The sequence below is a fragment of the Oncorhynchus clarkii genome, chromosome 25 (assembly GCF_045791955.1).
Source record: "Oncorhynchus clarkii lewisi isolate Uvic-CL-2024 chromosome 25, UVic_Ocla_1.0, whole genome shotgun sequence".
Taxonomy (NCBI): domain Eukaryota; kingdom Metazoa; phylum Chordata; class Actinopteri; order Salmoniformes; family Salmonidae; genus Oncorhynchus; species Oncorhynchus clarkii.
This window is the reverse complement of record NC_092171.1, coordinates 19,198,162-19,214,153: the sequence shown is the minus strand read 5'-3', so window position 1 is coordinate 19,214,153 and position 15,992 is coordinate 19,198,162. Positions and strand designations below refer to the sequence as shown.

The 15,992-nt window shown below is 46.3% G+C and overlaps 1 protein-coding gene across 1 annotated transcript in view; it reads left to right on the top strand.

Annotated features, from left to right (window-relative positions):
* LOC139384042 (latent-transforming growth factor beta-binding protein 2-like) overlaps positions 1-15,992 on the top strand; it is a 146,276-nt gene that overhangs the window by 114,129 nt on the left and 16,155 nt on the right. The window contains exons 12-29 of the mRNA XM_071128676.1: positions 889-1,365; positions 2,074-2,093; positions 2,227-2,263; positions 2,894-2,992; positions 3,943-4,068; positions 4,573-4,701; positions 5,082-5,201; positions 5,532-5,651; positions 8,602-8,724; positions 8,917-9,039; positions 9,151-9,273; positions 9,412-9,537; positions 9,734-9,859; positions 9,945-10,070; positions 10,700-10,825; positions 12,095-12,220; positions 12,723-12,842; positions 13,010-13,144. Of these exons, the coding sequence (XP_070984777.1) occupies positions 889-1,365; positions 2,074-2,093; positions 2,227-2,263; positions 2,894-2,992; positions 3,943-4,068; positions 4,573-4,701; positions 5,082-5,201; positions 5,532-5,651; positions 8,602-8,724; positions 8,917-9,039; positions 9,151-9,273; positions 9,412-9,537; positions 9,734-9,859; positions 9,945-10,070; positions 10,700-10,825; positions 12,095-12,220; positions 12,723-12,842; positions 13,010-13,144 (2,382 nt within the window). The remainder of the gene's footprint in view (positions 1-888; positions 1,366-2,073; positions 2,094-2,226; positions 2,264-2,893; positions 2,993-3,942; positions 4,069-4,572; positions 4,702-5,081; positions 5,202-5,531; positions 5,652-8,601; positions 8,725-8,916; positions 9,040-9,150; positions 9,274-9,411; positions 9,538-9,733; positions 9,860-9,944; positions 10,071-10,699; positions 10,826-12,094; positions 12,221-12,722; positions 12,843-13,009; positions 13,145-15,992) is intronic.

The window sequence follows — 15,992 nt, the reverse complement described above, 5'->3', positions numbered from 1 at the left end:
GCTAGGGGTTGATGCAGTTCCATCTACCTCAGTCATGGCTACTCCGTCCATCCATCCCTGGGTCTCACGGTGCGTCCATTTCAGATGGTTAAGCATTGCACCTGTACTACATTTACTGTACATTTGCATTTTATCACCTTCTCATTTACCTTCTCAAATTATTGTCATACAGGACTTCGCTGCTGTCACTTGCCTTTCTCTGCCATTTTCCCAACTGTTAACGATAGTGACGTAGTGGTGGAGAGTCAACTCCAAACGGAATGCTGTATCTCGCAATTTCTTGGCTTGCATGTGTCTCGCAACTTCAGTAAAGCAGGGCCCTATCATCAATGAATAGGCTAGGATATTCTACACACAACAGACCGAAGACTGAACACACATTCACATCATGAGCAAAGAGAAAGAGCAAGCGAGCCACCGCGACGGAGAGAGGAGTGGGCAGGCAGAAAGAATTGCATGTGTCTTGGTAATATGTATCGCGCATATTACTAAAGTAGCCTAAAGTTCACGTCTTCCTCTTTGGTTTTATTTCAATTACACAAATTTCTTCTAAACGCTAACGATCCCAATTTAATTTAAACGTTCACACCCATCTGACACATCCACATCCCATCTGTGATAGCCTCTCTGACGGCTGTCACTGCCCTGGCAGCTCCCTCCCTGGCCATGGATGAAACCCAATCTCCTTCACAGAGGAGAGACTACAGTATGGCATGCTGTACATAATGGTATTACATGGATGGCTTTTGGTATTGCTGCGAACACCAGACAGAAATACGACCCATAATTACTGTCTGGCAGCGTTTCATGTTAGCTCAGGAGCCCAAGGGGGGAATATGGCCTTATGATGTTTTCTATGGTTCTTTGTTTGCCCCTGTACGCCTGCAGACCATTTCAAGGAGATCTGTCCCGCTGGCCACGGCTACACATACTCGCGCTCCGACGTGCAGATCTCCCTGAGACAGCTGGAGGAAGAGGAGCTGAGGAGGACTGGCGTTTCCTGGGAGGCCCAAAACCCTAGCCACCCCCAACTGCCCCAGCAGCCAGCTCAGCCCCCGCAGCAGCTGCCCCACGTCCCACAGATCCCACAGTACCCCTACCACCGCCAACCACATCAACCACAGCATACACAACACCCCCACCAACCACAACACCCACAACACCCACAGGAGAAACCCCACCACCCCCAGATCCCACAGTACCCTCATCAATCCCACAAACCCCACCATCCACAGTACCCGCAAGAGCTCCCCCAGACTCCCCAGATCCCCCAGTACCCTCACACCCCCCAACAACCACAACACCCTCTCCATCCAGACCCAGACACCCAGCATCCAGCTGGGGAGACCCCCAGCCAGCCTCAAGGTGAGAACAATTATATTGTTAGGCATATTTTATTGAGGTATTTGTGTCCAAATAAGGTAGCAAGTCGACCATTGATAATATTATTTCTACAACATACTGTATTAAAATGGGTCTGAAGTTACGAGGTTACACAATGGAAAACCTTTTAGTAGACGAGGATAAAGTAGCTATTTACACAGACGAAAACATCAACAGGATGTTTTTATCTCCACAAATAACAGGTTTATCCTCATCTACTAAATATCAAACAGTATTCGCTTCCCCTATCTGTCAGAATACACCTCCCATAAGCATTTGAGCAGAGTACTTAATCCACACAGGTCAAACATCTGCGACCTCTGGATCTTCTGTGAAACATTCTTCTGATTTACAGTTATGAGATAAATTATCGGCATGGCCCGAGCAAAATTATTTATATAAGGAGACCATAAATATTTAGGGATTGTGTCTTCACTATCTGAGATATCTGTTTCAAATGTTTCCATAGGCTCTATAGTACATGATCAGAGTCAAGGTCTTCTCCCTGGCTTTAGGGATAAATGTGCTGTAAGATGAGTTTTATTGGAAACAAAGACCTTAAGATGGCGTCTAAACAGTAAAACGCCCGATGAGAACATGGATTGATATCTCAATGACAATGCATGGTAATGCTAACCGAATGTCAGTTTTCTCTACTGATAACACGGCCGCTTCTCTCTCTCCAAACAGATGTGGAAATATTGAACCCGGTGAGTTCCTCTTCTCTCAGAAAAAATGTTTTTTATGTTAGATATGAAAAATACATTGATGGTAAAAACTGTCAAAAGAGAGAAACAAATTTTGTTATAACCAAATTCTAACCTATTCTTGCTTATTCCACAGCGTCCTGTTGCGACTGACTCCCCACTGAAGTACCCAGGTAATGTATCTAAATCCCAATCCGTCAAAGAACCTCGTCACAATGGTGTCTGTTCATATTCATAAATCATAATCACAGTTTCAGCCTGTAATTTACTGTGGTGTTTTTACACAGTGATCCTACACCTCATGGTGCATTGATAAAACCAATGAGAGTGCCAGAGAAAACAGAGATTCATCAAGTAGTCAGGCACATGGAGTCCTGATCCATTTTCTATAAATTGCTCACACAAAGCACACAGCAGAGGCAGCCTGCCCCGGGATTCCCCTGCCAATGAAAACATTGACAGTCTGTAGGTTGAGTCCATCTATGGGTCCAGCTGATTGATGTCTGTTATCTGTTTTTAGCAAGCATAAAGGGCATATTTCATCTTTATATCACTGCCATGCTACCGTAGGAGGACCTTGTGAGTGATTGTCATGCCATTGCCAGTTGGAAAAGCAGATACTGGGTCACTCAGGGGAAAGTAGCAGCAGCCAAGGCTGTTGGATATCCAGTGTGCTCTCCCCATTGGCCCATTGACACCTCGTCTTTCTATCTTTCGCTCTCTGTCTTTCTTCTCTCTTTCTCTCTATGTTTCTCTCTCTGTCTCTCTGTCTCTCTCTTGTCCTCCAACTCTGTCTCCAGTAGATGTGGTAGAGAAAGTGACTCCTGACTCTCCCATCAACCTGGGGCCTGAATCTGAGGGCAAGGACACAGCCTCCATCAATGTGGCCACTCAGGTCACAGGTGAGAGGCATGGTCACAATACACTTCATGGTCTCGACTGCACTGGCCACTGTGCCTCAACATCCACTGATGCTAGATGAGTACAGTGCATTAGCAGACGCAGATTTAGTTTGATTTAATGGGGTGACAAGCTTTGGTAATTCAATGAATTGGAACAGTCTACTCATAATGCTCCCCAATAACTATTTAAATGTAGAATTGCAATTAAACTTTATGCTTTCTAGATACAAATGGGATTTCTCAGTTCATTTGTGACTTATGAATGTCCAACAGGCCTGTTTGATAGACATTTCTTAGGGCTGACCCGTAGTTTAGCAAGGGGAAGCAGAGGATGTGTTGTCCTCTTCGTGGACCTTCTCCCCCAAGTCAACTTGGCTTCAGGCTTCCGAACAGCACAGAGGGCGAGAGGGCGAGAAACCAGAGAGAGTGTGCATTTTGGAAGAGGAAACTGTCTGAACTGGACAGACGCCAGGCCTGCATGAAAAGAAGAGAGAGAAGACTGTGTGTTTGTGACTCGCGGTCATCCTATGGAGAGGGTCAGAGCTCTGAGTCAAACACAGCAGCCCACCCTCAGCTCATGTTTACATGAACCACTTTGGACTGAAACAAACAACTGACAAGTCCAATGACAGGCTTAACAGTGCATGGCCCCTCCCTGTCATCCTGACTCTTAGTGAGCACCCCCTGCCACATGTTTGAACACTACACCGCAGTAAAACGTGTCCCCTCCATGCAGCCTGCCATAAAACAGCCTGCGCGTTTCCATGGAGACAAACACGTGGTGGACGAGTAAACTTTCTTTGGAGTAGATAGTGTTTAAGAAGAGTTGTGTGGAAAAGACAACTTAATAGGATAGGACGAACACGGCATGTCTGTTGGTATTGTATTTTATTGTATTGTATTGTATTGAATGTTCACACAGGTAAGTCAGTGTCAGTATCTCCTCACAGATATTGACAAGTGCTCCATCACTCCAACCATATGTGGCCATGGGCTGTGCGTGCCAGTGCAGACAGGCTACACCTGCTACTGTGACCCCGGCTACAAGCTGAGCGCGCTCCAGACCAACTGCATCGGTAAGACGGGAATAGCTGGGTGGGCAAAGGGGGCTTCTGTCAGCTCTCCATATCATTGTCTTAACACGAGCCTCGCCGTTCACTCCACATACGATACAAGCACAGAGGCCTTGAGAACTCAAGAGCCAAGTGAAAGCGATCCCTGTGTTTATGTTGACCCTTTATGCGACGCCTGACAACAAGGTCGGAGCAATCCAGAGAGCTGCCACGGAGCTGTGATCCGTTACCTCACTCTGCAGTCGCCGTCCAAACCCTGCTCTGGCCCATCACTGAGGAATGCTTGCACTCCACTCTGCACTGTGGAGGGGCTCCAGAATGAAGGGTTGGAAAGGACAAGGTCTCCAGTGGTGAAATTGAACTGAAATGGAACACTCTTGCCTTTCTCCCCCCTCTTTCTTTCTCTCTATGTCTATCTCTCTCTTTATTTGTGTATTTCTGTCTCTCTCCCCTTCCTCTCTCTCTCTCCCTCTCTGTCTGTCTCCCTCCTTCCCTGTCTCTGTCCAGATGTGAATGAGTGTGAGGGGGACCCTTGTGGAGGGAAGGGCCGTTGTGTGAACACCTTTGGCTCCTACACCTGCCAATGCTACAGCGGCTACAGCCAGGTCATCACCCAGAACAGGAAGTTCTGCCAGGGTGAGATGGGGAAAAGCATGCTGGGTGCTGTAGTTTTAGGAAGGGATGTTCACCCAGTGATGTTCTCACTGCTCACATAAATACTGTACTAGCTGGTGATCTCACACGAGAATACTAGCTAAAGCCCTCCCCAGAGCGACCAGGGGAACTGAGAGACAGATTTAAATATGAATGATGCTCTAAGAAGACACATTTGAGCTTTTTAAACGTGCTATATAAGTGTAATGTGTCATCATTTTCAAACAGTCTTTTATGTTGTATTTCAAGGCAATTTAAGGCCAACTTCAGACTAGCAATGTTTCTCTAATGACCCATATTCATAGAACAATAGCCACTCTTTGTTACTTCTCTCTCTGACTTGTTCCGGGGATTCTGTGCAGATATAAATGAGTGTGACATGGCCAACAAGTGCCAGGATGGTGACTGTGTCAACACGGAGGGATCTTACACCTGTGAATGCAAGAGTGGCTACGCCAAGTCCTGGAAAGGGCCATGTGAAGGTGAATCCAGCACAGAGACAGACAACCTTGATACTCTTTACTTTCAGAACATCACAATGCTGGCCATGGGTGTTTATTGGCTGCACTGGGTTCATATCTAATCCAGCCACAGAACAGACATTGTTGTATTTTCCTCAGCTCTGAGCCAGGGGAAAAACAAAGTGTAGACTTTAAATAGGAGGCAATACCAGAGGGAGGATATGGGCATGATTATTGGTGTGTGTGTGAGCGTGCGAGTGTCCTTGTAAATGTAGAGACTAGATCCAGGCTTATCTTAATGGTATTTCCTCAACTCCACTCTCTCCTCTCCCTCCCCTGTTCCATTGCCAGACGTAGATGAGTGCCAGGGCCCCAGTCCGTGCCCCAGTGGAAGGTGTGTCAACACCCCAGGCTCCTTCCAGTGCCAGGCCTGTGGCCCCGGGTTCAGGGCTGCCAGCGGGAGATGTCTGGGTAAGATGGGCCTCTAGGGGCCATGCCTGGAAATGAGCTGGGTTTCCCTCTTAAACTTCTTTATGATTTGATAATATTCCCCCAGCCTGCCTGGCACACTTTACGTAAGCAAAGCTTACAGTTGGCAACACCAGAAATTACCAATAAGATGTCATCAGTGCAACCGTGAATGGTCTTAAGGACATGTTGACAGGCCTGATACTCTACAGTTTGCAACCAAATTGGGCTGTCTGAATTAGATTTTTCACTTATGGCTTTGCTCTAAGTGCTGGAGTCATTAAGTATAGTGGAAAACGTATTTCATGCTGTTATACTCTTTTCAAAGGGGTTAATATTGGATGTTTTATGTGCAGGGGACTACCACAGCACCCCAACCACAGCGCTCGCAGGAGAGGCCTTGGCGGGGCTTGAGTGATGGCTCTCTCATAGCGTGGGCAGTGATTTAGTGACTCATAGGCTAGGTCCTTCTCTCCCTCACTCTCCCTCGCTCTATTATTTTTGTAATATCTGCCAATCCCTAGCCCCCAGGGCCAGACCCATATTGTTCAACCCCCTAGAGTCGATGTCCACGCCCCCGCTGAAATTTTATGAGCATAATTAAAAAATCTCCATAAAAATCTTTTTACATTGAATGCGTCTTAATATGCCAATGTCTCACTTCCGCATCTGCAGTGAAAGGTGACAGATGTTTGTCAGACCAAACCGGTCTTCTCACAATATCGTCTGTAGCGTCCGAACGATTTGGGCCACACACTAATATGACCCCTCTGTGGAAAGGTGAGACCCTCATGAACACGTACAGTGGGGCAAAAAAGTATTTAGTCAGCCACCAATTGTGCAAGTTCTCCGACTTAAAAAGATGAGACAGGCCTGTAATTTTCAACATAGGTACACTTCAACAATGACAGACAAAATGAGAAAACAAATCCAGAAAATCACATTGTAAGATTTTTTATATATTTATTTTCAAATTATGGTGGAAAATAAGTATTTGGTCACCTACAAACAAGCAAGATTTCTGGCTCTCACAGACCTGTAACTTATTTTTTATTTTTGGGGGGACTATCTGTTGTTCCGTGTAGTGAATCTGTTATTCAATGCGTTTGTATGGGCTAATAGCAGTAAGGCCAAATAAAAATTAAAAAACATACTTAAATTCTAAATGAAATAGCAAAATGATCCTTGGTATGACCTTCTTAAAACAATTCCATATAGCTTAGTAGAACCCCCCTCTGGCTTAGACAGTGCTTAGACTGTTATGGGTTAAACATATCACCCTTGTTATTGCTGATCTTTTCATATCATCTGCTGCTGTAAAAGATTGTTTGTAATACTTCAATTTGTGAGAGTCAAAATATTTTCCCTTGGCCTCAGCCTTAAACAAACAGCCTATTATTTTTGGATGGCTCCGGCCTCTGCAGTGGAGCCCAGCGGGGCTATGTCTTTATTACTGGGTCAATGGGAGAGGACTGGAGTGATGACTGAGATGTATGAAGGGGTCAAGGGGTCAATATTACCCAACTGTTAAAAGGCCCTGTCAGACAAAAAGGGTTGTGGTTAGTCACCCATATAACTGCCTCTGTTACACTATAAAACCACTACGAGGGTTTATAGGGCTTCAATACACAATGCATGACACACTATACAAGGTCTGTAGCATGCTGAACGAGCCATCGTCCCAGTGTAGCAACCCCCACCCAACCTTGAGGTGTTCCTGTTACGTAAGACGCTCCAGGCTGGTATTGTGACATCTTCTCCTTCTCGCCTCCTCCAAAAGAATATTGTATATTTTAGCGTCTGAGGTGATTATTGTGTAAAGGTCAAGTCCTCCCTGACTGAGCTGGCCTGTGAAAGGTGAACTTATCCAGGCAGGTTTTTTGGTCCGTTCTACAACTTCTTCCCAATGACTCCTATGATGGAAGAAGGCTCGACCTTGCAGGCTCTTTGATTACTCCAGTCGTATTACTTTCCCTTCAAAGAAAACACTACATGGGCTCCATTATTTTCTGCTGGTAGGTCTTTAAACAAATACAATCAATGCACTCATAGCGTTCTATATTGTGATGTGGAGTATGACTAGCTGCTGAGTTGCACTTCCTCTGGAAATGAGGTGGAACAGAGGAGCTAAATACAGTTGGTTCAAAACCCCACTAACAGGCTAATATCCACATGGGTGATGGAACTCAACTAAAACGGGGGACCATGTATGCAAGCAGCGTGTGTGTTCTCTATGTTTGTTTCCAGTGTTTGCCTCAGTCAATTGCCTGTAGCACAGTAGTTGGAGCCCAATTGGCTGCGTTGTGGATAAGCCTAATTGGTTGTGCGATAGAGAGAACAGCTCCAGCCTCATGTCGGGCTTATCGTAGAGGACTGAGAGATGCCAGGAGATTGCAGAAACAAAGTTTTGGGCCGTACTGACAGACGTCTGGCTAGAGCCATCGTGAGACGAGACACACAAAGCCCTGCCTGTATTCCACTGAATGTTTTCAGTGCAGTAGCCCTCTGTTTCTACTGTGTCGTTCACCTCACACTGAACCTGCCCACACAACTGTGTTGAGAGAGTTGTACTCTGCCCACTCACACACTCACAGACACACAGATGCTCTCTATCACACGCACAGAGAAAGGAGCTGCCTGGCAAATTCTTAGAGAGCCATGAAATATAGTCTTTGTTTTATGCCTTTTGGAGTCCACTAAAACAACATTTCTGTATGATTTCTTCCACAAAAATAACTTGCTTTTGACATTGTCATGAGTATTGACTTAGAGCATGAATTGGAAAAGATTAAGGCGGGGCAATAGATAATAACAAACATTCACAGGGTATAGTATATTCCAACTAATCATGTTGTGGGTTCTGGGTGTTTTACTGTCTGAAATCTGTCACAGTGAAACTCATGTGTCTTTGTGCGTGGTGACCTCAATGTTGGTGACCTGTCTTGACCCTCAGATGTCAACGAGTGTTTGGACCAATCGGCGTGCGCCCACGGTAGGTGTGTCAACTCCGAGGGCTCCTACAGCTGCAGCTGTTACCAAGGATACCAGGCTTCTCTGGACAACAGCAGTTGCCAAGGTACTTGTTTGTGAAAACATAAGTCCCACATCATTCATTCTCCAGTTTCGGTATTAAAATAAACAGTTCTCTGAAGCGGAAATGGTGCTACTGAAGAAGCCTTTGAGGCCCAGGGGGTTTTAATAAATGTTGTTAACAGTGAGGAGGAGTGGTGGTTTAACAAGGTCCTCCAACATACGGTCTTTTCTCCAGATGTGGATGAGTGTCTGCTCCCTGGAGCCTGCCTCCATGGCAGGTGTGTCAATCTGGATGGCTCCCACAGGTGCAGCTGTAACCCTGGTTACCAAAGCGCTCCTGACGGCAGGGCCTGTGAAGGTCTGTAAAAGATTAGATGTGTGGAATACGACCCTTCACGGCATGCTGCTGTTCTCCTCGAGCTCTGAGCTCTCTATGGCTCTTTTAATGCCTCATTGTTGTTTTTATTAGATGTTGACGAATGTGCTACACCTGTGTGCCCCGCGGGAATTTGCACCAATTCCGAAGGTTCCTACTCATGCAAGAACTGCCGACCTGGATTCCAGCGATCAGCGGATGGACAGAGATGTGAAGGTATGGAACCCGTACAACCTTTGGCATTTCAGGCAACACACTGAAGGATCATCATCCACCATAGACAGATAAAGCATTTCAGACAGTGTGTAGCCTCCTACTGTTCATTCTTCATGTCAATCTGTCATTTTATTCCAGATGTGGATGAGTGCTCCAAGGCAGACGTGTGTCTGGGAGGGGTGTGTGCCAACACAGAGGGCTCCTTCACCTGCACCCGCTGTAAAGACGGATACAGGGTGTCCCAGGACAGGCAGAGGTGTGAGGGTGAGTCCAGCCAAAGCCTTCCCCAGCTGGAACATTCACCCACGCCTTCTGTAAAGGATGCCCTTTGCGTGCATCAACTGTATATCTGTCTCTGTTACTGTGATCTAGGTGTGTCTTAGAACTGTAACACAATACTTGTATATAGTTTGTTTGCCAATAGTAATTAATGTCTGTGCTGGTCTGGTGTCTCCTCCAGATATTGATGAGTGCCAGTCTGGGTCTGTGTGTGCTAATGGGATCTGTCTGAACTCTGAGGGCTCCTTCTCCTGCATCACCTGTCCCTCAGGCTACAGCGTCTCCCTAGACGGAGAGCTGTGTGAAGGTCGGTCCATTCTCCCTGAAACCACATCTAATGGTCCATCAAAGGAGTGGTGTTTTACTTAAACGACTGTATTGGTGTATTACAGATATTGATGAGTGTGAGCTGCCCACTACGTGCCCCAGGGGAACATGCACCAACACTGAGGGTTCCTTCACCTGCACCACCTGTGGGTCAGGCTATAGAGTGACTGAGGATGGGCTGGAGTGTGATGGTGAGTCTTGGACGCATTTCCTGCGTACATGTGAGTTGGTGTGTGCGTGCGTGCCTGAGTTTGTGCATTTGTGTGCGTTAGCAGGCCGTGTGTTACCGAGTGCTCTATGAGCATGTTAGGCTCTGACCTCTGCCCTGCCTGTGACAGATGTGAGTGAGTGTGCCAGGTAACGCCCCCATTGGGCCCCGCGTGAGTCCAGTCAGGCCTCTCTCCCACATCGCCTTTTGTTAACAGCAGGCTCAGGTTGTCTGTAAATGATGTCAGGTGTGACGGCTTGGACCCAAAGCCCCTCTCCTTAGCTAAAGATCCCAAAATACTCCTCCCAGACATCACATCATAACTGGATCCTGCATCCCTCTCCCTCTGGCACCATCCATCTGATCCGCGTTCAAAAGAAAGAGACATGGGCTTCAAATAAAACACAGTGAAGTCAGCCTGTCCCACTGATAGATCAGCTGGAGAGATAGATGTGTTGACAGTGGAACTCTATGCCATATCAATTAGAAACGGATCGAAATGATTACATGTGGCATGTGGTCATGTTTTCCACCAGGCATTCTATCCTCTGCTACAGTTCAGGTATGTAGTTAACTGGCCTTCTCTCTCTGTTTCTCTGTCCTGTTGTTCAGATGTGGATGAGTGCTTGGTGGCTAACGTGTGCCCAGGCCAGCTGTGTCGGAACAGTCCTGGATCCTTCTCCTGCAGCAGCTGTGGGACTGGCTTTACCCTGTCTGAGGTCGGCTCCCACTGCCAGGGTAAGACTGTCTAACCTCTGGAACACACTCACCTCCGCCCTCCTATTCTTCTCCCCAAGATGAACAGCACAGATCCAGTTCATACTCTAATGTCATTTAATGGAAGGGTGGATCGAGACTAGGAAGAAGATCTCCTTTTTTGAAATGTTTTTGCCCTGGGAAAATCCTGAAAACAAGTCCAAGTCAGACTTTGATTGGATTTTAATGGATGTCTTCATGCCAGGGAAAGATTAACGGCTTAATTTGAAATGAAACCAACCACTCCCCAGCTCCTACGCAGCCAGCACAAACTGTGGAACTCCTCTGTTGACCCACAGGCAAACCAAAAGCCATTCCATTCACTTAACAATGGCCTTCACTATTTCCCCTGTAAGAAATACAATCTGTACCAGAGCAAGGAATTTCCAATGATCACATAACAGAGAGCCATGAGTGTTTGTTGATACAGTAATTATACACCACCTGTAATAGCTTGCTGTTTTGGAATAGATGCCTGTCCCGCATACTTCTCTCCACCCTTTTTAATAAAGCACTGTCAGTGCAAGCTAATAAAGGAGGCTTTGCTTACTGTACGTGCAGACTGACTCCTTGCGTTCAGCCATTAGTCATGTTATCAGGCCAGAGGCAGACTGAGAGACTGGCTCCTTGCGTTCAGCCATTAGTCATGTTATCAGGCCAGAGGCAGACTGAGAGACTGGCTCCTTGTATTCAGTCATGAGTCATGTTGTCAGGCCAGAGGCAGACTGAGAGACTGACTCCTTGCATTCAGCCATTAGTCATGTTGTCAGGCCAGAGGCAGACTGAGAGACTGGCTCCTTGTATTCAGTCATGAGTCATGTTGTCAGGCCATAGGCAGACTGAGAGACTGGCTCCTTAGGCTAGATCTGACCTCACTCATGTTATGATGCTCTCCCTCTTTTCTCTCTTCCCCCTCTCTGTCTCCATCTTTCTCTCTTCTCTCTATCCCTCTCTCTCTCCTCTGTCTCCATCTCTCTTCTCTCTCTCTCCTCTCTTTCTCCTCTCTTTCTTTCATTCTCTCCTCTCCTCTCCTCTCCTCTCCCCTTCTCTCCTCTCCTCTCCTCTCCTCTCCTCTCCTCTCCTCTCCTCTCCTCTCCTCTCCTCTCCTCTCCTCTCCTCTCCTCTCCTCTCCTCTCCTCTCCTCTCCTCTCCTCTCCTCTCTCTCTCTCTCTCTCTCTCTCTCTCTCTCTCTGTCTCTGTCTCCATCTCTCTTCTCTTTGTCTCCCCCCCCCCCCTCTCTCTCTCCTTCAGACATAAATGAGTGCCTGTCCCCAGGGGCCTGTCCCATGGGCGTTTGCAGCAACACAGAGGGCTCCTACTCCTGTATGACCTGTGACCTTGGCTTCACGCTGGCGCCCAATGGGCTCACTTGTGAAGGTACTACTTTTTTTTACTTGGGACTAAACTCTAATGACCCTTCAATCCATAGGGAAGTTCACCTCTTATGCTGATGATTTTATTTGTAGTCAGTCACAACTCTGCGTGGTAGACGAGTACCTGCAGATCAGTGGAGGCTGGAACGGAGCAAATGGAATGGCATCAAACATCTGGAAACAATGTGTTTGATGTATTTGATACCATTCCACTGATGCCGCTCCAGTCATTACCACGAGCCCATCCTCCCCAATTAAGGTGCCACCAGCCTCCGTTGCAGTAGATGCGATTTGAGTCGTCATAATTCCCTGATGTAAAAGATGAAAATGATGTATATTCATGTGGTAGGTTGTGACACTTTCCTTGAAGTTTTGTCCGCTTTATTTGGAGGACAAACTGAGGACCCACTTGGATTAAGACCTAATGACCTCCCAGCTGTGGTGGGAATGTGTCACACTACATTACGCACTGTGTGTGTCTGTTTTCCCTACGTGTCCCCCGGCAGACATCAACGAGTGTGAGGACCGCGGTCTGTGTCTGGCAGGACAGTGTACCAACAACCCTGGTTCATACAGCTGCTCCTGTCCATCGGGCCTGGAGATGGTGGACGGGACATCTTGCAGAGGTACACACACTCACACCCTCTCTCTTAGGATGGGGGGGGGGGGGGGGGGGGGGGGTGACGTCCTCTCCTGTTCAGCTGTGTGTGTATTGATGAACTGTCCTTGATTAACTATCCGATTAGCCTGTCATGTTGTCATGTTTGCCTCTGTGTGTGTGTATGTATTACAGATGTGGATGAGTGTCAGTCTGGGGGGATCTGTGGAGATGGGGACTGTCTAAACACAGAGGGCTCCTACCTCTGCATCTGCCCTGATGGATACACCACAGGCACAACAGGCACCACAGATGGAATTGGCTGCCAAGGTGAGAGAGAACAAAATATACTGTTTATAACTAACTACCAACTTGTTTGAATGTATTACCACAATTAGGACAAGCCACAAGCCCCACTCCTGTCTGGGCGAGGGCATACAGTGCATGTAGAGGGCAGCTTGTACTCCCTGACCCTGTCTCTCTCAGGGCTGACCCCTCTCCCCCTTGACACCCCCCCCCTGCTCCTGCTCTGGGGTGCCTGGGTGTCCACTTGTTCCCCAGACCAGTTAGGCAGCAGTCATAAAAAACAGCCATTGTTTCTAACAGGCCATGGCCAGACATCAACCGTCTCACTGCTCCCCCTCTCTCAGCTCCACTGGACCAGGTTTGATGTCATTCCAGCCGCACCCATTGCCCTGGTCACAACAGAGGGGGGAAAATGCTGCTCCTAATTGTTGGCAAGAGAACTAGCTAGCCTTTCACTGAAACCTTCTGGAGCATTAGCTGTCAAAATACAGAGGAATGGAACCCTCTGGGAGAATCAATATGAAGGGAACATAACTCAGGCTAAATGTCTGATCTGCGTATTATTGATTCTGGTATAGTTTACTGCTGAAGGGTACCTAAAGTTAGCATAGCCTGGATGAAAAAACATTGGGCATTGCACTGAGCATGTTATCCCTCTAGAGTGATGTGAAGCAGGTAAGCATAGAGCAGGGCCACTCTCTGGGGGTAGAAGATCCTGGAGGGGGTTATGAGGGCCCGAGACCTCTTCCAGCCATTCATTTACATTTTAGTCATTTAGCAGACACTCTTATCCAAGGGCACATCAACAGATTTTTCACCTAGTCAGCTTGGGGATTCGAACCAACGACCTTTCGTTTACTGGCCCCACGCTCGTAACCGCCAGGCTACCTACCGCCCCATACGTACTCTAGGCATCCCCTCCCCAGTACCCAGTGCTGATGGCTGGGCTCTCCCTGATGTCCCCTGGCCATGTCCTACAGCACCACACCAGTGAGCAAGGCAGACCCAACCTGCACACTCCCCTGGCCCTCTGCCACAGCAAATATTTCCCTTTAATTGTCCTATAAATCAGATGCTGGGTATATTTTCATGCCGTCTGCTGTTGTGTGTGCAGCGCTGACACAATGAAAGCCAGGCCTCTCTGCCATGGGCCCTGCAGGGAGTGGAGAGGGGGTACATGGGAAGGAGGGGGAGCCCAAAGTGTTTGGTCTTCTGGTTGGAACACAGTTGGACTGGCTGAATAGATGGTTGCTTACAGGGCTATGGGCACTTTCACTGTCTGGGACTCAACAGTGGACATAGGACTAATATAAATCACAAAGATGAACTAATCACTTGTCAATCTAGTATAACCTGCCATTCAGCTCTGTTTGAGATAAATCATTGCTATAAATGCTTTGTTATTGAATCACATAGTTATTAAACTGGAACATACATTAAGGTGTTTACCTAGGCACTTCTCAGACTGTTTTGTTCCCTGTACCTCCATACATGTGTTTACTATCTACCTTGAGAGATTTGTCTCATTATCAGCCCTTGGCAGAAGAAGAGGGGCTTTTCATTCGTGTTCTATTTTTGTTGCTTTTCTGCCTTGCCCCCCCACTTATTATTCAGTCCAAATACCTGGTAAGTTATGTTGTAATGTGGCAATTATCCACCAATCTACATTTAATCAAGCATAAAGCCATCATTATAAATGTTTTACTAGTCGGAGTGAATGTTCCCAGACCAATAGCTAACCCAGCAAACCGGGAACAATCCCAGGACATTATCTAAGATTCCCATTAAGTTTTAGTAAGGATTTGATCTAACATTAGGATTATAACATCCGAAAAACATTAAAAGAAAATTGTTGACAACCAAATCGTATTTTTTCAGTATATAACCATGGCAGTATGGTCAGTATGGTCAGTCGTCTTCGCCTTCTTAGACATAACTAACCCAGGGATATACTGTTAACTGGGTTATTCACCATCACTTCGCCCAGACTCTTTATATGCTACCTACTTCTGGGCCATAATTACAAGGTATCCAAGACTATGAGGGCTGATCTAGGATCACTTTGTTTTTTTAGCTAATGAAAAATAAGATAGCTGGGACCATATCAAGCTTCTCAAATTATGAATTATATCGGGTGTGTTAAAAGAAAAAGCTAAACAGTACATTTTTACAGAATGTTTTATTTTCTACAGTTAAATCTAAATTCTGCCTGGACTTCTATATCTAAATGAAATAAAGACATCCTCTCTTCTAGTAGATTATATCTGAGCTTCAATATCACAGTTTTTTTCCCTTCAAAAGAACATGGTTAAAGAATATGTGGGATTGAACCTGCAATCTTCAGATCTACAGCAAGATCATCAACCCTCGTTGTATAATCACCAACCCTCGTTGTATAATCACCAACCCTCGTTGTATAATCACCAACCCTCGTTGTATAATCATCAACCCTCGTTGTATAATCATCAACTCTCGTTGTATAATCACCAACCCTCGTTTTATAATCATCAACCCTCGTTGTATAATCATCAACTCTCGTTGTATAATCACCAACCCTCATTGTATAATTACCAACCCTTGTTTTATAATCATCAACCCTCGTTGTATAATCATCAGCACGACTGGACAGTTTTTGTGTTATGAGAAAATTTGCCAGATCCTAACTAATGTTCTGGGAACTTGCCTAGAACAAATTCTGGTTTGCTGGGAAGGTACATCGTTTTTTTTCTTCATATTTCCTGTTTGCCAGTACAGTAAAGTGTTCCAAATGGGCAGTGTATCTTACTCTCAGACAAACCCTTGACTGCACACATCATTTTTCTTCATGCTAAAAGAGAATGAGATTCTCAATGGGTGGACTGATTCATATTGT